This window comes from Physeter macrocephalus, chromosome 7, assembly GCF_002837175.3.
Source record: "Physeter macrocephalus isolate SW-GA chromosome 7, ASM283717v5, whole genome shotgun sequence".
Lineage (NCBI taxonomy): Eukaryota > Metazoa > Chordata > Mammalia > Artiodactyla > Physeteridae > Physeter > Physeter macrocephalus.
The window spans coordinates 140863923-140889347 of NC_041220.1; the positions used below are offsets into that span (position 1 = coordinate 140863923).

At 39.7% G+C, this 25425-nt stretch overlaps 1 protein-coding gene and 1 pseudogene across 5 annotated transcripts in view; both read right to left on the reverse strand.

Annotated features, from left to right (window-relative positions):
* The window catches only part of ELF2 (E74 like ETS transcription factor 2), a 96613-nt gene that overhangs the window by 60455 nt on the left and 10733 nt on the right, over positions 1-25425 (reverse strand). For 4 of the 5 annotated variants that reach the window (XM_024119173.2, XM_024119177.3, XM_024119175.3 and 1 more), the window contains exons 2-3: positions 11792-11879; positions 9896-10134 (exon numbers count right to left, since the gene is read on the reverse strand). In XM_024119173.2, coding sequence (XP_023974941.1) covers positions 9896-9967 — 72 coding nt within the window. In that variant the 5' untranslated portion in view covers positions 9968-10134; positions 11792-11879. The remainder of the gene's footprint in view (positions 1-9895; positions 10135-11791; positions 11880-25425) is intronic. The other variant, XM_024119174.3, reaches the window with a different exon arrangement.
* Positions 7-8361, reverse strand: LOC129392229 (60S ribosomal protein L4-like; annotated as a pseudogene).

A 25425-nucleotide genomic window follows, 5' to 3' on the forward strand; every position in this document is an offset into this window, starting at 1 on the left:
CTGCAAGCGGGCTTTCTCTAGTTGTGGAGAGCAGGGGCTACTCTTCGTTGAGGTGCGCGGGTTTCTCATTGCGGTGGCTTCTCTTGTTGCGGAGCACGGGCTCTAGGCGCATGGGCTTCAGTAGTTGTGGCTCGCAGGCTCTAGAGCACAGGCTCGGTAGTTGTGGCACACGGGCTTAGTTGCTCTGCGGCATGTGGGATCTTCCTGGACCAGGGCTCAAACCCATGTCCCCTGCGTTGGCAGGTGGATTCTTAACCACTGCACCACCAGGGATGTCCAAGACAGTTTTATTTCTTCTTTTCCAATCTGTAAGTCCTTTATTTTTCTTGCCCTGTACTAATGTTGCTAGTGCAATGCTGAATAGAAGTGGTTACAGCAGACATCCTTGCCTTGCTCTCAACCTTGAAAGGAAAACATTGTCTTTCACCGTTAAGTGTGATGTTCACTGTGGGTTTTTCACAGATGCACTTATCAGATTGAAGAAGCTGCCCTTTATTACTAGTTATGGGAATTTATGTAATATTGGATTTTGGCAAATGGGCTTTCTGTGGCTACTGATATGATCACGATTTTTCCTTTTTCCTTTGTTAACATGGTGAATTACATTGATTGATTAAACCTACCTCCCTGGGATAAACCCCTTTTGAGACATATGGTCCCTTCTATATGCTGCTGGATTTGATTGCTCGTATTTTATCAAGAATGTGTGTTTCTATTTCCGTGAAGAATATTGGTTTGTAGTTTTCTTTTCCCATAAAATCTCTGATCTTGGTATCAGGGTAATGCTGACCTCATAAAATGAGTTAGGAAATACTCTCTAGTCCTCTATTTTCTGAAAGAGTTGTGTAGAATTGGTATCATTTCTTCCCTAAACACTTGGCAGATCAAGAAAGCCATTTAGCTCTGTAATATTCTTTGCAGGAAAGATCTCGACTAGAAATTCAACTTATTTAAAAGATAGAGGGCTAGGACTTCCCTGGTAGTCCAGAGGTTAAGACTCCAAGCTCCCAATGCAGGGGGCATGGGTTTGATCCCTGGTCAGGGAACTAAGATCCCACATGCTGCACTGGCATGGCCACCAAAAACAAAACAAAACAAAACAAAACCAAAAAAAGGAAAAAAAAAAAAAAAAAAAAGAAGGATAGAGGGCTATTCAGGCTTGCTTTTCCTTTTGGAATGACTTTCGAGGAATTGCACCACATCATCTAAGTTGGCAACTTACTGGCATAAAGTTGTTCATAATATTTAGTAACTATAGTAATGTATCTTTCACTCCTGATATTAGTAAATTTTGCCTTCTGTTTTTTTTCTTGTGCAGTCTACTTAGAGATTTATTAATTTTATTGATATTTTCAAAGGATGAGCTTCTAGTTTAATTTCTCTATTGTTTGTCCACTTTCTACTTCATTGATTTGTTTTTATTTTTATTTTTCTCTTCTTTCTACTTACTTTGGGTTTGATTTTATCTTCATATTCTAGCTTGCTGAGGTGAAACCTTAAGATTGATTTTCCTTTTCTAATATAAATATTTGAAGCTACAAATTTCCCTCTAAGCACTGCTTTAGCTACGTGCTTCAAATTTGATATATTGTGTTTTCATTTTCATTCAGTTTGAATGTTTTCTAATTTCTCTTGTGATTTGTTCTTTAATCCATGGGTTATATAAAGTGGGCTGTTTAATATGCAAATATTGACAAATTTTGCAAGCAGGGACTTCCCTGGTGGTCCAGTGGTTAAGACTCTGTGCTTCCACTACAAGGGGCCAAGGTTTGATCGCTGGTCAGGGAACTGAGATCCCTCATGCTGCATGGTACGGCCAAAAAAAAAACACTGCAAGCATATCTTTGTTAAGTTCTAATATAATCCTGCTTTCGTCACACAAGTTTCTCTATATGATTTCAATCCTTAAAAATTTGTTAAATTACTGAGATGTGTAGCCTAGCATATGATCTTGGCTTACTGTCCATGTGAACTTGAAATGAATACATATTCTAATGCCATTAGGCACAGTGTTCCATAAATGTCCATTAGGTGAAGTTAGTTGATAATGTTATTCAAGTTTCCAATATCCTCATTGATCTTCTAACTGATCTATCAATTACTGAAAGAGGAATGCTGTAAACTCTAATACTGTGGATTTATCTATTTCTTTCAGTTCTGTCAGTTTATGCTTTATGTATTTTGAAGCTCTAATGTTGAGTGCATAAACATTTAGGTTTGTTAAGTCTTCTTGGGAAGATGGTCCTTCTATAATTTATGAAATGTCTACCTTTATCCCTGGTAACAGTCTTGTCCTAAAACCACTTCAAATTTTTTTATGATTAATATTTGCATGGTATTATCTATATCTATACTTTCACTTTTAAACTGTGGTTATACTTAAAATGAATTTCTTGTATGAAACATAAATAGGTTTGGCTTCTTTTTTAAAACCCAATCTGCAAGGGGCTTCCCTGGTGGCACAGTGGTTGAGAGTCCGCCTGCCGATGCAGGGGGCACGGGTTCGTGCCCCGGTCCGGGAAGATCCCACATGCCACGGAGCAACTAAGCCCGTGCGCTGCAACTACTGAGGCCTGTGCTCTAGAGCCCGTGTGCCACAACTAACGAAGCCTGCACATCTAGAGCCTGTGCTCCACAACAAGAGAAGCCACTGCAATGAGAAGCCCACGCACCTCAAAGAAGAGTAGCCCCCACTTGCCGCAACTAGAGAAAGCCCGCACACAGCAACGAAGACCCGACAACGAAGACCCAGTGCAGCCAAAACTAAATTAATTAATTTTTTTTAAGTATTTTATATTTACCCACACATTAACCATTTCTCCAGCACTTTTCAATGCTTTATGTATATATAAGTTTTAATTTGGTATCATTTACCTTCTGCCTAAAGAACTTCTTTGAACATTTCTCATAACACACGTCTGCTGGTGATAGTCTGAGAAAAGCTTCACTTTGAAGGATATTTTCACCGGATGTATAATTGTAGGTTGGCCAGTTTTATTTTTTCAGCAATTTAAGGAAGTCATTATCTTCTGACTTGCATAGTTTTAATAAAGATGTCTGTAGTCATTATCTTTGTTCTTCTGTATGTAATGAGTTTTTTCCTCTGGAAGCTTTTTTCTCCCCCCCGCCCCCCATATTTCTCACTGCCTCTTTGATCAGGTCTTTATTCAAAATTAGCTGTCCGCAATGATTTGACCACTACAGATTAAACAAATTTAAGTTTATGCAGCAGCCTTCTTTTCTTCTGTGGTGGGTTTCTTTCCTGCAGGCTTCTTTTCAACTGCTGGTTTCTTGGTCACTGCAGCCTTTTTTCCCACCAAAGGCTTCTTCTGCTTCTTAATGCCAACAGCTTTCTTTCCTTTCTTCCCCACCACAGGCGTCTTGCCTGGAACCCCCTTCTCATCTGATTTGGCTTCTAGTGCTGCTGCCGCCCATCCGTCCGGATTTTGTGGTTCTTGGCCTGGCGCAGAATGGTGTTCCAGCGCGTGGTCTTTGCGTGTGGGTTGAGCGTCAGCGGCTCTCGGGTCTTTCAGTGGACTCTTCTCTGGGACCCTGACGGGCCTTCTCGCGTGGTGCTCGGAGGGCTCTCCGACTCTCCGGGCTTTTCAAGGTTCTGCTGAGGTCTCTACTGAGCATCGTGTGCTTGGGGAGGTCGTAGCTCCTCCCGAGGGGGGCAGCTTTACGCCAAGTGCCACACGGCTCATCTAACTTGCGGAAAGCACTTTCAGTCCACATGCAGGAACGTAGCACAGGCCCACCAGGAGCAAGTTTCGAAAGGTTCGGTTTGCTCACACCAGGCAGAGTAGTTCCAGGGATGTTTCTGAAGGCCTTGATGACGTGCTCATTACAGATGATGCAGGGGCTCCTGCACTGGATACGGTGACGGTTTCTCATTTTGCTTTTGCCAGCTCTCATTCTCGGAGAGGCGCAGACCTTTCTGATATCATTCCAAGCCTTAAGTTTCTTCAGAAGCAAAACAGCCTGCCTGGTCTTCTTGTAGCCTTCAACTTTGTCTTCAACCACCAAAGGAAATTCCGGAACTTCCTTAATACGATGACCTTTAGACATGACCAGCGCTGGTAACGCCGAGGCAGCCAGTGCAGAGCAGATGGCGTATCGCTTCTGCATTATGTTCACTCTGCGGTGCCGGCGTTGCCAGGTCTCGGCGGGCGCAAACACGTGGCCCCCACGACACATATTTTCAAAAGCACCCTGGCCAGAGTGGTGAGTCCCGCCACTTCAAACTCTGGGAATTCGAGCCACAGCTCTGCCAGTATCCCAGGATTCGACACTGGTTCGATGACCTGCTAATTCACTGACAGCACAGGGCTGTGCTGTTTTTGCACAAGTTGGTGCAAACAAAGTTCACAATATCTGGTCAAATCAGAGCTTGAACACAGCAGGCAAAGTGACATTTCTGCCAGATGACTCCCTGTTTTCGGAGTACACTGGTATCAGTGGGTGAGCATACGCCACGGCGGGGAGAGGAGAAGGCCACGCTCCTCTCAACCCAGCGGCTCCCAAAGGAAAAGCTCTCTAGAAGCTTTTAAGATTTTCTTTCTGGGGGCTTCCCTGGTGGCGCAGTGGTTGCGCGTCCGCCTGCCGATGCAGGGGAACCGGGTTCGTGCCCCGGTCCGGGAGGATCCCGCATGCCGCGGAGCGGCTGGGCCCGTGAGCCATGGCCAATGAGCCTGCGCGTCCTGAGCTGTGCTCCGCAACGGGAGAGGCCACGACAGAGGGAGGCCCGCATACCACAAAAAAAAAAAAAAAAAAAAAAAAGATTTTCTTTCTGAAATTGGCTCTCAGCAGTTTCATTATGATGTACCTAATAATGTACCAGTCTATTTGTTACAGATGTACCAGTCTATTTGCTCTCTGCTTTATCCTGTTTAGGGTTTAAGTTCCTCAGATCTATGGGTTTATATTTTTCATCAAACTTGGAAATTTTTATAGCCATTATTTCTTCACATGTTTTTTCTGTTCTCTCATTCTGGTACTCCAATTACATTATGTTAGACAACCTGATATTTTCCCACAGGTAACCAAGTCATTGTTCATTTTTTTTCTTTTTTCAGTTTTTCTCTCTGCGCTTCATAAAGTAGTTTCTATTGCCCTCTTCATTCACTCCTCTTTTCTTACACAGTACCAAATTTATTTTTAATCTTATACAGTGAATTTTTCTTTTCATATAGTATATATTTCATTTCTAGAAGTTTCATTTGGTTCTTTTATGTCATTTACACGTCTCCTCTGAGATTCATGTTTTCTTTACATTTCTTGAGCGCATTTATAATAGCTGTTTTGAAATCTTATCTGCTAATTTCATCATATCTACCATTTGTATTTCTGTTTTCATTGACAATTTTTTCTCCAAGTTATATTATTCCTGCTTCCTTGCATTTAACATGATTGGGTATTTCATATGTAAAATTTACATTGTTGGGTATAAGTTACACATTGTTTTATTTTAATAACGTTTACTATGACAGATAGTTACGTTACTTATGGATCAACTTTCAAGGCCTGTTTTTAACCCTTTTTAGGGCAAGTCTGGACTCCCCTTTATTCTAGGGCTAGTTCAGCTCTGCGGTAAGGCGTGGCTCTTCCAGAGTCTCCAGCAAATGCCCTGGGCAGTTCACAAGGACCCTCTACTCCAGCTGACTGGAGCTCTAGGATCTCCCAACCCTGAGTGAATTCTGTAGGCTTTTTCAGTAAATTACTGAGTTTACACCACTCTGATCATTCTTTGCCTGGCTTCACAGAGTTTCATACTGCACCTGGGGGCTCATGCAGCTAAAGACTAGGGGAACCCAAGGCTGAGTTCCGACATTCTTCCTCTGGGCAGCTTCTTCCTTTCAGATACTCTGCCCCTCAAATTAGTTGCATTAGCCTCTCCAAATTCCAAATTTTGTTTCCTCAACTCAGCGACACCGTCACACCCTGCTTGGATTCCTCCTTCCCACGCTGTGGTCCAGAAAGTGGCTCCAAGCAGTAAGTCAGCGCAACCACTTCTCTCTTCTCAGGAGGCACAGCCTTGCACTGCCTGTCGTCCAACTGTCTTAGTCCATTCGTGCTACGATAAGAAAAGGCCGGACTAGGTGGCTGAACAACAGCAGAAATTTATTGTTCACGGTTCTGGAAGCTGGGAGTCCGAGATCAGCGTAGCAGCGTGACGCGTGGGGGCCTTCTTCCAGGTCGTAGACTTCTTGGTGTACCCTCACATGACAGAAGGGGCAAAAGATCTCTCTGGAGCCTTTTATAAAAGCTCTAACCCCATTCATAAGGGTTCCCCCCTCATGACCTAATCACCTCCCTAAAGCTCTACTTCTGAAGACCTTCCTAATAATAATCATCTTTGGAAGTTTGGATTCAACATATGAATTTCGTGGGGGTCACAAACATTCAGACCGTAGCACGAATGTCTCAGAACTGTGGTTTCATATGTTTTGTTCATTTTCCTAGTTGTTTATGGTGGGAGTATAAATCTGGTCTCAGTTATTCCATCACAGTGTGAAGTGGAAGAACTCCCAATCTTGTTTGTCTGGAAGCAGACACCCTCTAAAACTTGCACTCATTGTGGTTTTTAAAATATACTTAAATCCTTTTTTATTTTTTCTGCATTAATTCCCCATTAATGCAGAGACCTACCTGCTATATATTTCCTTTGCAAAAACTGCTCTGGCTACTCCTTTATGTTTGCTCTTCCATATAATCTTTAGGTCCGTATGACCAACTTCCCCCAAACTTGCCCTAGCAGCTGACAGAGATGGAATTAAATATATACATTAATTGGAGGAAATTGACATCCTGCCTAATATTGACCCTTCTCGCTTCTCTTACCCAAATACGAAGTGTATCTATCTCTCTGTTTACTAAAGTCTACTTAAGTATCATTAATTAGTTTTCTTCAAACAAGTCCCATATATCTTTTACATTTATTCCTCAACATTTCACATCTTTTTGCTTATTTTCTGAAAGGGATCTTATTTCCCATGATCTCTTCTAACTAATTACAGGCCTTACAGAAGAAAGCTAGATATTTTTATGTTAATTGTGTACCCACCAAACTACTAGGCACTCTTATCAGTTCTAATGTGTTTTCATGGATTCCCTTTGGTTTTCCCAGGTGGCAAATCATATTATCTGCAAATAATAATTTGGTCTCCTTTATAATATTTATATATTTTTTCATTATCTGGTCTGATTACAGGAAAATGTTAAATAATAGTAATGGTAGTGCACATACTGACTTTCTCTCCAATTTTAAGGAAAATACTCTAGTACTTTACCATTAAACAGGATTCTAGCTCTTGATTTTAAGTTTTTTTTATAATGTTAAGGAAATATACATCTATATTATTTAGAGTCTTTATCAGGATGAATACTGAATTTCATAAAATCCTATTTCATCAAGTATTTATCCTAACATATCATATGTCATATTAGTAGGCGTATATATTATATTAATGGTTTTCTTAAAATTGAATTATCCCTATGCATCTAAATCCTATTTGGTAATTGGATTTTTAATATATGACTGTATTTTATAAATTTATTATGATTTTATTTATGATTTTTGTACCTATTCTCATTAGTAAGATTATAGTTTACTTTCTTTTGGTATCTTTGTCAGAAATAGAATTATCCTAATTTAATAAAATGTTTTACTTTTATAAACAGTAATAAAGTTATAAAAATTAAAGCCTAAAAATCACTAACAACTCTCCAAATGCCCACCACTTCTCTTTTAATTAAAAAAAAAATTTTTTTTAATGGAGTATAGTTGATTTAAAATGTGTTGCCCACCACTTTTTAAACATTTATTTTTTCTTCAGATTCTGGAGCTATCGTAATAAAATCTTGACAGGTCACTTTTCCACCCCACCCTATACTTTAGAGTATAGATAGTATAGATATATATTATACGTACATTCCTGAATAGCTGCTTATAAGACAAAATTCCATCTTTCAAATACCACTATCCCCAAAAGTCACTTTGTAAAATCAGGAGACATTTTAGATACTAGTGGCTTTTCTTTCTTGCAGGAATTCTCTTCCCCAGGTGTTTCTACAGCCCAATCGCTTATGTTATTTAGGTCTAAACTAAAATGCCAGCTCTTCAGAGAAGGCTTCCTTGTCCACCTAATTAAAATACCGCTACCAACTTTCCATCTATCTCTAGCCCTGATTTATTCTTCATAACCACTCTGAAATACTTTATCCCCAGTGCCCAGAAAAGTAACTGACATTCAGTAAGTGGTCAACTAATGTTTGTTGAAGGAACAAATGAATGAAAGTAAGTGGGCACCCACTTACTTGGGTATAATTTGAAGAAAAAGGCCCCAAGAATAGTTTCCTCATTTCTGGTGCCACACTTCCTAAAATGCTTATGACAACCTTATAAGGCTACTGCATAAATCATTAATCAATAATGCCCTGGTAAAATTATTTCATTTATCAGCTTCTTTCTTCCATAATAATCCGTTCTTCAAGCCTTGAACACCTGGGGTTCCATGTACATGAAGAAAAGTATAGAGTCTTCCAGAAACAAGCTCGTACTCTTTTTCTCATAATAGCAGTACCCAGTCAGCATATGGTAAATATATTCTGCCTACTGTTCTTAGCAGCTCCCCCCAATAGAATTAAATACCAATGGAGTAAAACTATAGGGCAAAGAGAAAGTACTTGAAGAAGCAATAATTAGTCTGGGTGATATAGGAGGGGACAGAAATCCCGAGTCCCTAATTTCTTTGGAGAATCATACCTGGAAGTAATCATACAGAAAGTGAATCTTTAAGAAAGAAGCAGAAATTGATTATGAGAATAAAACATGTTCTTTAGCTGTGGCTAAAGACTTTGAACCAGTTTTAGATTCAAATACAACAGGAACATTTCAGTTACCAAGTCCACTGAAAACAAACCCACTGAATTTGCCCATAGCTATCTTGGAAGACTGCACAGACACCAAGCAAGCTAGAAGAAAAATTCAGATTCCAGAACACACAGCCTGACATCCTAACTTCTTTCTCAGTCATGGTACTAAGTACCAGTAAGAGCAGTATCTTTCACAGAATATAGAAAAAACAGATTTTTTAAATACAGTAAACTCTCCATTTTCTCATCTTATCTCTGACCAAATATTTGTCCATTATTGTGACAGTATTGTGACAGCATTATTTCATTTTAATTTAGATACTTCCCAATAGCCAGTCTGTACTGAATGGTGGGAACAGAAGCCAGGCCCTGGAAGTCCATATATTTCTGGTACTGTTATTTTTCTACTCCCACCTCTTATTCTTTAATGTTATCAATAACAAAAAACATAACCAAATATGCCAAAGCTGCAAAATTCTTCAAGTATAAAATTTCAAAAACTGAATTTTCCTTTCTGATTTACAAATTATCTAAATTCTTAAGTATAAATAATATATGATTAAAATATGGATTCCCATTAGATGTAATTACTAATTACTGAATTAGAAGTAATAACCAAAAGACAAAGGGAACAGCTAAAGGAGATACAAAATTCTAAATTAAGATGAATGTAACTTAGGTATTTAGGTACAGTATATGCCTATACACTCTCAAATCCAAAACAATGGATTTTGTTAGGAATTTAAATCTCTCGACTAGTACTACAGTGTTCTTTCTTTCAATTTTTTCCTCCCAGTTCATTCCAATATATGCAATGTTCCAACAACTCAGGCAACTCAGGCCCAGCAGTCCCTTCCTCAACCTTCCATTGCCTAATTACATGAGGACACATGACATACATATAGAGTCTCATGCATTGCACATTTCTACTCTCAAATACCTGTTCCCCATTAAATTCAAAATTAGTTCATGCATTGATTTCTATGAACAAAACAGAAATGTAATACATTGGATGCCTAACCTGTTGATTTTCTACTCCACTGCTGGAAAGCTCCAAAACAGAACCTCCACTGTCAACTACTGCTGATGTCATTGTTTATTCCCTGAGGAAGCTTCAAACGCAATCAGTCGACGTAATTAAAGGTTCATGGATGATTGCCAGTGTTACAGGTTTGCACTATCATGTTTTAAAAGTCAATAGAGAAGGAGTGGAGTAGATATCCAGAAATCCAGTCTTCTAAAGATGAATAACCAGAGAGCCTAAAAAGAGGAAGAATTGAAAAATTATTAAAAATATACAAAATGGATATAAAGCACAACCTATTTTGCATCTAATTTTTAACATTTTTGTAAACTAAAAGGAGATAGGCTTATACAGCCCTGTGTCAAGAGGGCAGTAGGGCTTCCCTGGTGGCGCCGTGGTTGAGAGTCCGCCTGCCGATGCAGGGGACGCAGGTTCATGCCCCGGTCCGGGAGGATCCCACATGCCGCGGAGCGGCTGGGCCCGTGAGCCATGGCCGCTGAGCCTGCGCATCCGGAGCCTGTGCTCCGCCACGGGAGAGGCCACGACAGTGAGAGGCCCACGTACCGCAAAAAAAAAAGAGGGCCAGTAATGAGCATTCTGCTTAGAGTTGTCAAGTTCGTGAACAATCCGAAATAAGTTCTTACCAAGCTATTGCACATTGGTGACCTTATGACATTTATATTCTAAGAGATAAAATGTTATAACTTTCTCCCCTTATGAAGATGTACTATTATTCCTGAAATATTTTGGTAAAAATTCCTGAAATTAAAAAAAAATTTTATGCACTGAAAACATAAAACGTGCTGTACCGAGACAACTTCCAAAATTATTCACCTATTTAACAAATTAAAAGATTTATTGGTTTGTAAATATTTCTTTTTTTTGACCGCGCCGTGCACCGCGCAGCATGTAGGATCTTAGTTCCCCGACCAGGGATCGAATCCGTGCCCCCTCCACCCCACCGTTCAGAAGCACGGAGTCTGAACCACTGGACCACCAGGGAAGTCCCTGGTTTGTAAATGTTTCATTCTCCTTTGGCTCATTTGGTTTGTTTATATGAATAATTAATTAGAATTATCTTTTGCTTATGGTAGCAATCTCATTTTGTGTTCACATTTTGAATACTCTACAAGGTCTATAAAATAGATTAATTTGAGTAACTTATACTTTCAAACAAAGTAGTTTGAAAATAAGGTAGTGAAATGACTTGGAATGACTTTAATATACTTTATCATTCTTTCCTCAATAATTTTTTTGCTATTGGTTCAAAATGCAGTATCGCAAAGGGTTTCAAGAAAACATAATTAAAGCTTTTTTCCCCTACTAGAGATGAATATCAGTATGTACATCATCTAGATTTATGCATTAGATTATTCTAATAATTCTAAAAAGTTACATTTTATTTGATTTTGTGTATGTTAAATATTTCATAGAAAAATTACAGAGATTTCTTTCTGACAGGATTTTTTTCCCATAAAAATTTAAGAATGCAGAAAAATTAAGCATATTTAAAGAGAAAAGAATAATCGTTTCTAATTAATCATTCCATTAATATTGTGTCCTATATTAAATTTGAACACTGGTACCATACAAATATGGAAATAAAATATTAAAGAATTTCCATAAACTTCTACAATAAAAAGAAAGAAATACCTGAAAAAAAAGCAGAAATTTCACCTCACTACTTAAGACCCATTCAGTACTATTAGTCTCCTTTTTGATCTTATCAACAGAAAATGGGATAGAAAGTATTTGTATCTTAAGAATAAAAATTAAGAAAAATTTACAATCCCATCACACTAAAGCTTACTATTATCATACAAGGTAACAACTATTTTCAATTTCTGTTTTCTAATCATATAGATAGTAATAGCAGAAATAACTTTTACTTACAATTTGAATGTTAAGTAGTCTAAGCATCCTTCACTATTTTCACAACTTGGCAAGAGTTAAAATATAAACCAGCAGTTCTCTGGAACTACTAGTGGGGGAAAAAGACAGTATTAATAGAATTCTATGAAAAAATATTTTGCCCCAAATAGGTGTGATTCTGACAGTAGGTACTTGTTACAACAAACCATCTCCAAAGCCTGATGGCACACTTTTTATAATGAACATAATAAAGAAATTACTCCTGGGTTATTGAGGAATCAAAAGTTTTTATCAAACTTAAAATTTAAAGTCACCACTAAATACCAAGTATTGAGTAACGGCAGATTCCAACACACACAGCCTATACCCCACATTACGGGCTATATTTCAATCAACCAACAGGATTCTAACACATGGCTGCAGGTATAACCCCAGATCCCCAGGAGTATAAAATCAAGTTTAAGAAGACTAACCCAATCAACTATACTTTAATAAAAAATAAATTAGTTAATTAATTTTAAAAATCTAAAAAATTTTAAAAATTAGAAAAAAAAGACTAACCCAGAAAACTACTATTGAACAGGCTAATGATATATTATTGCCTGTTAACGTTCCTGCTATTCACTTTCTTGCTGTCTCACCCTCCAAACTTAGCACCCATACAAATCTGAACACCCCAAGCCTCCTCAAACAGCCCTCCTCCCTTCTAAAGCTCATCTATGCACTGGATCTTAGGCCTTGTTCCATCAATTATTCCCTCTTTTTCCTTAACCTTGTCTTTCTGAACATTGGGTTCTTTCCCTCAACATCTAAACATTTACAAGACTCTCTCAACTTTTTTTTTTTTTTTTTTAATTTCTTGGCCGTGCTGCGTGCAGCATGAGGGATCCTAATTCCTGGACCAGGGATGGAACCCGTGCCCCCTGCAGTGGAAACTGGAGTCTCAACCACTGGACCACCAGGGAAGCCCCAAGACTCTCTCATCTTAAACGTGACTCCTCCATGACGCTGCATACCCCTCCAGCTACCACTCTAGCTCCTTCCTTTCTCAGATAAGGTTCTACCTAAAAAATCTTTTATACCCTGTCTCCACTTCCAGATTTCTCAGGTATTCCCTCTATGGAAGTTTGGCAGCCATCACCACCAACTGAAATTTTTACTAAATTCTGGTTATCAAATCCAATGGCTACATTTCTGTCTTCATAGGACTTAATGTCTCTGAAGCATTTGACACTGTTGATCATTCCCTCCTTGAAACTCTATCTTGAATTTGTCTTCTCCCTCTCTAGCTATCCCTTTCCAATTCCCTCTTGCAGGCCCAGCCCTAGTTTTCAAGGAGCTTGAAGAGTACAAATGTAAGCCCACATACCACATGCCTAAGTATTTTAAAGTTACAGACCAAACTAACAAGCTAGTAAATTTTATTCTACTCTCCTATCTTGACATATACACTTTCATAACAACCTACAAGGCTAGGGTCTGATTTGGCATTCTCAGACTCAACATCTATGGTGGCGGGGGGGCAGGGGAGGGGAGGCCCGTGCTCCCCCATCTCCCTGCAGCCTGCCCCTTTTTCTCATCCCACCTTTGGCTCCACTCCAGACCACAAGGAGCCTCACATACATACATGTGGACGTCCCAGACAACACGTCTAAGCTCTGGCCATATGCCTGCAAACAGCTGCCACTTGGTCATCCCTCAGGCCTAGGGAAGCCCATACACGTGGTATAGTTAACAGAGGAGAGAATCAGGGAAGAGACGTGTGAAGGGTTCCATGGGCAGGGAATTCTGGGAGTCAAATACTCTTAGCTTGATCTACAAATGGGTACCAGATGGACTGGCCCCTCAAAATCCTCATCCTATCAGCAGGGGTTAGCTGCAGGAAGGCCAGATGAGGACCTCTGAAGCACAAGGCCCAGAGCAGGGTTCCCGCCTGGGTACCTCTAAGGACAGTGCAACTCTCCGGTCAGTCCTGGTGGGTGTTTCCAGGATCCCACCCCAGCCCTCTTCTGATTCTTCACTCTCTCTAAACCATCTCATGCACAGCCACGGCTTCACTCAAATCTCTCTTCCAGTCTAAACCATTTTATGGGCTCCAGTTTGTCTGCTAGATACTTTCTTGCCTGTACTTCCTTGTGAAATTAAATAGGGTATAAATAAATAGCAAGCACCTATTCCAGGATATCCCAAGGACTCCATTAATTAATTCAGTCATTCAACAAACACTAATTGAGCACCTTTTATATACGAGTAGTTTTCGGTCGCTAGAGGTACAGTGGTGAAAAATGCAGAAGTCCTTGTTCTTATGTATCTTAAATTCCAGTGGGGAGAGATGAAAATAGCGAAATATGTTTAGCACCCATGTAGACCATGATAAAGGCTAAGAAGGCAAATGAACCAAAAGGAGAAAATATTCAGCAAGGAAGAAGGCTGCAATTTCAAACTGGGTAATCAGAGAAGAAGTCACTGAAAAAGTGACATATGAGTGAAAACTCAGAAGCAGGAAGGAGTTGTGCCAGTGACAGGGGGGCACGGGGAGGGGTCCCTCGCGAAGGAAAGAGAACATTGGAGATCTTCAAGAGGGAATAAGCCTGAAAGTTCAAAGATCAGCACGGAGGCCAATACAGCTGGAGTGAAGTGAGCAAGAAGAAGGAGGAATAGATGATGATGACCAAGAGGTAAGGAAAGGGGCCCTGTAGGCCCTCTATGAGGACTCTGCTTTATGCTTTATGCAGAGAGGCGACCTCGTTATTCTAACGGCCATTCAGCTGCTGGGTTGAGAACAGACAAGGGGACAAGGCCAGAAGCAGGGAGGTCAATTTGGAAGTTACTATAATAACTAGGTGAGAAATGACAGTGGTAGGACTGAGTGGTGGGTTCTGGAGAGAGCGAACGGCGGTCAACTTTTAGAAATTTTTCTAGGTAAACTGGACAAAATCTGATAGCAAACTGGATGCGGGGTGAAAATGAAAGAGAAGAGTCAAGAATGAATCCAGGCCTTCCCTGGTGGCGCAGTGGTTGAGAGTCTGCCTGCCGATGCGGGGGACGCGGGTTCGTGCCCCGGTCCGGGTGGATCCCACATGCCGCGGAGCGGCTGGGCCCGTGAGCCATGGCCGCTGAGCCTGCGCGTCCGGAGCCTGTGCTCCGCGACGGGAGGGGCCACAGCGGTGAGAGGCCCGCGTACCGCAAAACAAAACAAAAAAAAAAAAAAAAAGAATGAATGAATCCAGAGAAATCAGTCAGAATACCTGGACTAGCCATGAAATGGGATGAACGACAGTGTGAAACAAGTCCAACACGTCCCAAACGAAACTTTTTCTCTACTACCTCCCCCAAGGGATGAGCTCGCCTACTGTGCTTAATTAGCCCCATAAGCTACCCTGTCACCTACACAAGTTGCCTAAAACAACAGAGGCTGAAGTCATCTGTGACTCCTTTCCCCATCAACACCATCATCCTCTCTCACTCCTGACCCTTGCTCTGTAATCTCCGATCCTCTGCCCTAGCTGAGGTCCTTCGTATCATTTTTCTATAGTTGTAAGAGCCTCAGATTTTGCCTCTTGGCCTTTGACCTTCCCTCCCTTCCAGTCCATCTAACTGCACTGTCAGGGTGATCCAAGATGGAATAATGTCAGGCCCCTCTCAAAATTCTTCAGCAGTTCATCATCACCTGCAAGATGAAATTTCAACCTCTTCGCAAGCACACTGATTTAGTAGAAACGAGCAAGGGGTCTCTTTTTCAGAAGTTATGAAATGTTCACTCTGATATGCTCCGGTATGGAGTCACAAATCTAATCCATGCTCACTGGTCCAGCCTCATTTTCCCTTACTCCCTCCATCTTGGTTGTTTACACCACAGCTGTTTACAGTTCTCTACATTCTTCTCTCTCTTGTCTTGGCACCCTTCCCCTGTTTGCCCATTTGGCCAACTCCTAGCTGACTTACAGGTCGCGGCTCTAAAGCAACCTCATCACTGAAGGGCTCGATATCATCTTCTGTAATTCTCTTCCCCCAATCCACATTATATACTTCCCTCACAAAAACATCAGGGAAATAACAGCTTCCAGTTGCCGCCTCCCGTCGACCACAGCAAGCCCAACGCCTACGCCCTTCGTGAGCGCTCCCTGAACTCCTGCTTCTCCTTTCCTTCTTAATATTCTTACCTTCCTACCACTTTCTCAAAGCACCAAGTTTTAAACATCCGTGTATCCAGGTTTTAAAAATCTGTGGTTGATACCACCTAAACCACTGCCTTTCATAGAGCAGACAAACAGTAAAGACGAGATGACTACGCGGATGAACAAACATGCTCCTATCAGACAGATGTCCTCACTGTTCCCTACGCAGACCAGTCTTATTCCCACCCTATCCGTTTGCTGGTTCCCTTCTCTCATCAGCAATGCCCTCTTCTTTGATTATTCAGATTCTACCTGCCCCTAATGGACAACTTTCCCCTATAATAACATGACCTCGTTCCTCTCTCTTACTATACCCGTTCTTTCAATAACATTTATTAAGCACTTAACTGTATACCAAAGACAGCACTATGCCAAGAACACAAAAACAAAGTTAGGACTCAGCCTGCAAACAGCTTACAGTCTAGTAAGGAGAAGCACTCGAAGCAATTACCAAAATGTAAACGCCATAAAGGAAACTACAAAGTACAGTGGAAACATTAAAAAAGAGAACACCCAGTCGGCCCTGGCAGGGGGAGGGGGAGAGGGGATGGGATATTCTAGAAAAGACTTCAGAAAGGAGCCACCACTTGGTCTGGGGTTAGAAGAAGGGGTGGAAACTGGCATAACAATAAGAGAAACAATTCTGAATCATGAATACTAAGTGAACTGTCAGGACTGAAAAAAACTGTGAGAAATGACAGCAAACCTAAGTATCACTCAGAAGTAAATGCAGCTCAGACTATAATTTAGTTGCTTAGAATACAGATCACACTCTCATGGAAAACAGTTTATGTGTATGATTTTATTTACATAAAGTACAAAAACAAGGAAAACTCAATCTATGATATTAGAAATATGATACTATATTACAAAAGGCTACTATCACTAATATATAAGGAATGCTTAAAATAGAGAATAAAGGACCAAAAAAAAAAAACAAGAGAAAAATATGAAAAACTGTGGTATAAAAAATATGAAAATATGAAAAACACACAATTCACAAAACCAGATACAAAAATAGCCCTTAAACAGAAGAAAAGATATTCAAATTCACTCATAGAGAAAGGCAAGTTTTTAAAAACTGAAATACCATTTCTCTCATCTATCAGATTGGTAAAAATTAAAATGTATACAACATTACATTCTGTTGGTAAAACTGTGTACATTTATATACTGCTGGTGGGAAGCAAGGTGACACAACACTTTGGGAGGAGAATTTGGCAATGTCTAACAAAACTACATAGGTACTTACCTTTTAAAGCAGCTTTATTGAGATATAATTCACATTTCACACAGTTCACCAACTTAAAGCATATAATTTAAAGGTTTTAGCATGAATGAAGTGCCATCATCACCACAATCTAATTTTAGAACATTCTCAGCATGCTACGCCCCACAAAAAAGCCCTCACGTCCATCAGCAGTCACTCCCCATCCTCCCCCAACCTCACGTCCCTGGCAATACTAATCTACTTCCTATCTCTAGAGATTTGCTTGTTCTGGCCATTTCATATAAATAGAATTTTAAATACGTGGACTTTTGTGACTGGTGTCTTTAACTTAGTACGTTTTCAGTATTCATCTATGTGTAACATGTATTAGTATTTCAATTCTTTTACTGCTGAATAATATTCCATTGCATATATATCACATTTTATTTATCCATTCATCAGCTGGTGCAAAGTTGTTTCCACTTTTTGCCAATTATAAAATGATGCTGCTATAAAAATTCATGTACGAGTTTTTGTGTAGACATACGTTTTCTTTTCTCTTAGTATATACCTAGGAATGGAATTACTAGAACACATAGTAACTCTGCGCTTAATATTTTGAGAAAATGCCAAACTACATCATTCTACATCGCCGTCAGCAGTGTATGAAGGTTCTAATTTCTCGACATCCCCATCAACCCATGTTGTAGGTAATCTGTTATGCAGCAATAGATAATTATTAACACATCATTTTGGTAGATGCAATAAAAATTACTTGATAAATTTTATAATTAAAAGAAAAAAGCAGCCAAGACTCAATGGCAAAATATTTGAAACTTTTCCCCAATACTGGGAACAGAACAAATATACCTACAATTGCCACTTCAATTCAAATCCACACTGGCAATCCTGACCAGCAGAGTTTGATAAGGAAAAATTAAAAGGCATAAGAAACGGAAAGGAAGAAGAACTTCCCTGGCAGCGCAGTGCTTAAGAATCCGCCTGCCAATGCAGGGGACAGGGGTTCGATCTCTGGTCCGGGAAGATTCCCACATGCCACGGAGCAACTAAGCCCGTGCACCACAACTACTGAGCCTGTGCTCTAGAGCCTGCGAGCCACAACTACTGAGCCCACGTTCTGCAACTACTGAAGCCCACGCTCTCTAGGGCTCACATGCCACAACTACTGAGCCCACGTGCTGCAACTACTGAAGCCCGCGCGCCTAGAGCCCGTGCTCCGCAACAAGAGAAGCCACCGCAGTGAGAAGCCCGCGCACCGCAATGAAGAGCAGCCCCTACTCGCTGCAACTAGAGAAAGCCCGCGCGCAGCAATGAAGACCGAACGCAGCCAAAAAAATAAGTAAAATTTAAAAAGAAAAAAGAAATGGAAAGGAAGAAATGAAGCTACCATTGTTTGTAGATAAGACTCTCTACATAGAAAACCCAAAAGAACCTTCAGATATTAGAAGAGGGTTTGCAAGATGTGTGGATACAGATCAATGCAATAAGTCCGCTACATACGAAACTTCAACCTGTGAACTTTCAAAGATGAGAACGTGCGTTCACATGTCCAATCACGTAAGTTAGTTCACATGTCTGGCATACATTGTCACATGCGTGCATCCTCTACAAGTGGTTGTGCTTTTGTGTACTTTACTGTACAGTACTGTACAGAGTACAGTAGTACGGTATCTTTATTTCAAGCCCAGGACCCAAATGTAGAACGGGACACGAAGGTTGCAGAAGCCGTTCAGAAGGCAATCCAGTGCTACTGTGTCATCTATGATGAGATGAAAAGAGCTACCACCCAGACATCACTGGATGGTTTTTTCAAGAGGGTAGATAGAATTGAATCCCGCAAGGAACCAGAACCTGGGCCATCAGCGTCAGGCGTGAGCGGAATTGCAGCTCGCCCCCCGCCTCCTATCGCGGACAATCCTGACTCAGCTCTACCATCTCCCCCCGCCCCCCTCTCCTCCAGTCCGGAACTCTCCTGGCCTGTTCACTCGATGCCAGCCCCTGGATGCCAGCTGTTGTGCTGTACTGCTGTACTTTTCAGGGTACTGTACTGTAAGATTAAAAAATGTTTTATTTTTTGCGTTTGTTTTTTATGTATTATTTATATGAAACCTATTACAGGACAGTACTATACAGCCGATTGTGTTAGTTGAGTTCCTAGGCTAACTTTGCTGGACTAACGAACAAACTGGACTTACAAACGCGTGCTCAGAACGGAACTCGTTCGTATGTAGGGGACTTACCATTTATAAAAATCAACTGTTTCTCTATGTACCCGCAACAAACAGAAAATGTAATTTTTAAAAAGGATATCGTTTACAATAACCACAAAAATATAAGACTCCTAAGACTTGGGAATTCCCCAGCAGTTAGGGAACTGCGGTGGAGAGGACTCAGCGCTTTCACTGCCGTGGCCTGGGTTCAATCCCTGGTCAGGGAACAAAAATCCCGCAAGCCACGTGAAGATACCTAAGACTCAATCTAACAAAGACCTCTACGGAGAAAATAAATAAATGTATTGAAAGAAATTAGAGAAATCTTGGGAATTCCCTGGCAGTCTTGGATAGGAAAGCTCAATATCTTAAAGATGTCAATGCTCAACAAATTCATCTAACAAATTCAATATATTTCCAGTCAAAAATCCCAAGACGGTTTTACAAAAACCTCGACAAAGGTAGTTAAGAAAAAAAAAACAAAAGGGGGATGTACAAGAACAAAGGGCAAAAGTGAGCCAAAACCCTCTGGAGAAGAACTGCCCTACCTAGTCTAGTCTATGGTAATTGGACAAAAAGCAATGGTGTAGACATAACCAAATATACCAATGGAACAGAATATAGAGGCCAGAAAAAGACCCATGCATATTGGAAACTTAATGTAGGAAGAGGCAGTGTTAAAATCAATAGGAAAAAAAGACTATTAAATGATGCTGAGACAAGTGATTATCCATACAAGACAAAAATTAAATCACCATCTCTCAGCATTCACAAAATAAATTACAGGTGTAGTAAAGACCTAAATATACAAACTTTTTTCAAAATTAGAAGGAAATATAGAATATCTTCATGAACTCATAGTTAAGGAAAAATTACGAAATACATGGAAAGCAAAAAAACAAAGAATTACTAAACTTGACTACACCAATTTTTTTTTAAAATTCATAACAATGCAAACCAAAAACAAAACCAAAAGACAAGACACTAGGAAAAGTAATTCCCCTCCCTCCAAAACAGGAGAAAAAAAGAACTCCTACGAATTAATAAGAAATATACACAACCAAAATCTATTAAAGATTTTAAAATAAATTATATTAAGGCATGCATGGCTAAATGTGATATAAATTCTTGTCAAGGTTCTAGTTCTCGGGAGTTCCCTGGTGGTCCAGTAGTTAGGACTCAGCGCTTTCACTGCCTGGGCCAGAGTTCAATCCCTGGTTAGGGAACTAAGATCCCTCCTGCAAGCTGAGAGGCGTGGCCAAAAAAAAAAAAAAAAAAATGCTCTAGTTCTCATGCTGAATGATGCACTCATGTGTGTTTATCATATTATTAAAAATAAACAAAACAACAGCCATTACTGGGCAAATTATTTGCCCAGTAATACATCAAGGATTATGATTCATCTAATTCTGTAAAACTGGGGTCCAAGGAGAGGTTGAAAACTGACTTTATTAGTTTCCCATCTAAAGTGTGAAATCCATTCACATGAATTGGTTCTTTTTAAATATGTTGTGTAAATTGAATAATATTTACTAATCCTTTGACAAACTTATTTATAATTTTCCAACAGGTTGTGTTCATTTTTTCTGACTTAATTGCTTCTTAATGCAATTCTTAATTTGTAAGAAAGCTGTGTCAGCGTAGGGGGGTCACAGTTACCTTACCTGCTATTGCAGCAAATATATCTAAACAACCTAATGGATCAGAAAGAGGAACGGCAATTCCATTTACAGGACATTTCAAGAAAAAGTAAAACTACAGGAACAGAAAACAGATCAGTGGGAAGGAGTTATCTCAAAGGGCACAAGGAACTTTTGGGGGGGTGATAGCAATGTTCTATATCTTGACTGTGGTGGTGACTGCATAATGATATGAATTTGTCAAAATCATGGAAATGTAAGGATGAATTTCACTACGTGTAAACTAAACTTCAATAAATTTGACTTTAAAAGAAGGAGAGGACAATGCTGCAAATTAGAATTTAACCTATTAAAGAGATTCTTATTCAATATTAATATCATCATACTAAGAAGAACTGTAGCTTGTAATCTAAACTTATGTACAGTTTGACTCACAACTAGTACCTGCCTATGGAATCAGAAAATTCTCCCCCTAAAAAACCTTATTATTCTCAGCCACTTTATTGGTAAAATTAAACCTTTTAAATTTGGAACTCAATTCCTGAAATACTTCCGATTCATATTTTCATTGTTCTATTTTTTTAATTATCTACCAAGTCTGACAGGAATTATATATGTAGTTTATAATGCTAATATAATAATAGCCTCAATAATCTCAACTATGTATTCTTCTATTTCTATGTTACTGAATCAAGCATTTTTATGCATTGTCCTTTCATCCTTACAATAACCCTGTGAAATAGGTATAATTATTCCCCCTATTACATGAGGACTATTTTAACAGTATGCTTTATATTTAAGAGCTAGTACGACTAACAGTTAAGAGCCTACTGACCACTGTATCCCCAGAATACAGTAGGTACTCAATAAATATTTGTTGAATGTTGGCTTTTTACCTGTGACCACATAATCTTGGGCAGTTATTTATCTCTTTAAACTTCAATATCCTCATCCATAATAAGATAGTAAAACAACTCTGGGAAGTCAGTGTTTAGTTCTTTTAAACCTTTACATAAAGTGCCTGGCACACTATGAGTACTGAATGAATGCAACTTTATTATTATTACGTTTTTGATAGCATCAATCAGAGCTGTATCATATTGCCAAAGCTTCATGTTAAGAATAAAGTAGTAACAGATGATTATACCTAAAACCTAACTGCTCCTCATGCAAAACTGAGATGTTTATTCTTCTAACTTGTTAAAACAAAAATTAGTACATTTTAAAGGGATAAAAAGTAAACTAATGAATCTTTTAAAGAAAGAAGAATCCCCCTCTGAAAATGGAACTAAGTCTAAGCAGTATACAGTTGACAAATATTTGGGCCCACAAGTCAGGGCTGGAAATTATTTGGGCAGCAAGTGGTCATGTCATGGGACTTACTTTAGGGCAAGGTGATTGATCTAGATATTTTAAACTGCATGCTAGAAATTTACAGTGTAAGAGAAATTACATGAAATTACTGGAAGAGATCTTAGAGCTCATTTTATAGAAGAAATAGATTGAAGAGGCTAATTGGAAAATTAAGTAAAATATCGATAACTTGCCAACCACAAAACAATTCTGCATTTCAAGAGTCCCATACCATGGATAATAATATCTTAAAATCCTTATTTACTCACGGCCCTGAGTTTTGACACACAAAGTCATAGAATAACACATAGATAAGAAATGAACTTAGATAATCTGTGATTTCATCTAAGTTCCGTTTAAGGTATTTTGATGCTTTTCTTGCCAGGCATGTTTTGGTTGTTTTCTTCATCATCCAAAGAACTACAATGGCCAGGTTCCTGGGCATAACCTAACAGATCCTGGTTTGTTCAATTTATTTTGTGATGGTGAAAATCTAAGAGGGAATTATCATCTTAAAATACTCCGAATAATCAAACATTAGAGTGATTTAAAGAACTGATGAGCAAAGAGATGGCAAGACAAAATCAACCTGACTGTGCTACCCACAATTACCACTGGAGCTAAAAATGATACTGCTGCCTAGCTATACTCCTTTAATATTTTTATGCTCCTAATCTCTGTTACCATTTCACATATGCTCAAATTGTAGGGCAGTAATAATAAAGGCCATAATAAGTATATGGAGGAAGAGATCACATTAAGCACATCTTAGAATCCAACCTATCTTGAGGATGAAGATAAGCAACAAAGGTCTGATATATATATATATTTTTTTGGCCACACTGCACAGCATGCATCAAACGTGCGCCCCCTGTAGCGGAAGCAGAGCCTTAACTACTGGACCACCAGGGAAGTCCCCAAAGGTCTCATTATTAATCAGTAACCCTAAACTTATATGAATATTCATTTCTAGACTTATTCTATGAACTATTTGTAAGAAATACTAAATGGTGGAAATAAATGTTTAGCCATGTATATTCTGTAAATAAGCACACTTCCAAATCAAGTAAGAACCAGACAGGAGAATATGTAATAGGAGGTTTGGTTAGGGAAAAAGTAGCAATCAAAGTCACCAGCTTATCCCCTGACCACTGCACAGACGTTTAAGAAGTCTCAAATATGGTCACAATAGCCTCTTGTACACCCAAAGAGAGACACATAAAAGACTTAAAAGACTTGTTTCAACTGGCTTAAGGTAGTCAAGCAACTACTTTACAGGAAGCTGAAGCTAGAGGTGATCAGGGTATATGGCAGATTCCCACTCATCAAGAAGCCTAAAATCTACTTAGGTTCTATTCAGCAAAGCAAACTGGGAAAAGTTTTCTTTTTGAAGGAGAGATAAATTGCCAATCCAGCAACTGCCATCCTCAAGACCCTAGTGCAGGACTTCCCTGGTGGCACAGTGGTTAAGAATCCGCCTGCCAATGCAGGGGACATGGGTTCGAGCCCTGGTCCAGGAAGATGCCACATACTGTGGAGCAACTAAGCCCATGTGCCACAACTACTGAGCCTGCGCTCTAGAGCCCATGAGCTACAACTACTGAGCCCGCGCGCCACAACTACCGAGCCCACGCGCCTAGAGCCCGTGCTCTGCAACAAGAGAAGCCACCGCAATGAGAAGCCTGCACACCGCAACAAAGAGCAGCCCCCGCTCGCTGCAACCAGAGAAAGCCTGCGCACAGCAACAAAGACCCAACGCAGCCAAAAATTAATTAATTAATTATTTTTAAAAAAGACCCTACTGCAGGGCTTACCTGGTGGCGCAGTGGTTGAGAGTCCACCTGCCGATGTAGGGGACACGGGTTCGTGCCCCGATCCGGGAGGATCCCACATGCCGCGGAGCGGCTGGGCCCGTGGGCCATGGCCGCTGAGCCTGCGCATCTGGAGCCTGTGCTCCACAATGGGAGAGGCCACAACAGTGAGAGGCCCACGTACCACAAAAAATAATAATAATAATAAAATAAATAAATAAAAAATAAAAAAGACCCTACTGCAGATAATTCTAAAACCTTCGCTGACTTCTTCACTACCGTGACTTAAAAGGAAGCAAAGAACTGCTCTTCACAACAAACTTTTTTAATATTCTGGTTTGACAGGATATGAATTCATTAATGTGAATTTATCCTAGAGGTAACTCGATAACTAGCTTAGCTTAAAGTATATTTTCTTCTTCCAAACAATGAAGGGATAACAGTAGTTAACATTTATAGAGCACTTACTCTATGCCAGCATTATTCTAAACTCACTACATGTATTAACCTATTTAATCTACTCAATCCTACAAAACAGGTATAATTCCCCATTTTACATTTGGGGAAACTGAGGCACCGGGCGATTTTTTTCTTTTTTTTTTTTTTTTTTTTTTTTTTTTTAAGTAACTTACTCAAGGTCAAACAAACAAACGAGAAAGCCAGAATTTCAACCTAAGCCGTCTGGCTCCAGACTCTGGGCTCTTAAAGTTTTTCTGCCTCATGATTATACAAGTGTTTTTCACATTGAAACTGTGAACGGATCATATAGAACCTCTCCCACCCCACCCCTGGGAGATTTTTCTACCTACTTCCTTTATTGACTCATAACATGAGCTGATTAGAAGGCTTAAAATATGCTAAATGGGCATTACAGCTACCTTATCTACATAAGCATACATATTTTTTTCCCCTTTCCAAAAAAAGGGGGTGGTGGGAGGAGGGGATTAACTATTTAACACACAAATTCTCTCGTATAAGTTCTGTAGGCCTTAGGGGGAAAGTGACAGTATCAGAAATTCTTTCTCCTTTGGTCTCTTTAGGGTTGAGCTGGTGTGTTTTTTTTTTAACATCTTTATTGGAGTATATTTGCTTTACGATGTTGTGTTAGTTTCTGCTGTACAACAAAGTGAACCAGCTGTATGTATACATATATCCCCATATCCCCTCCCTCTTGCGTCTCCCTCCCACCCTCCCTATCCCACCCCTCTAGGTGGTCACAAAGCACCGAGCTG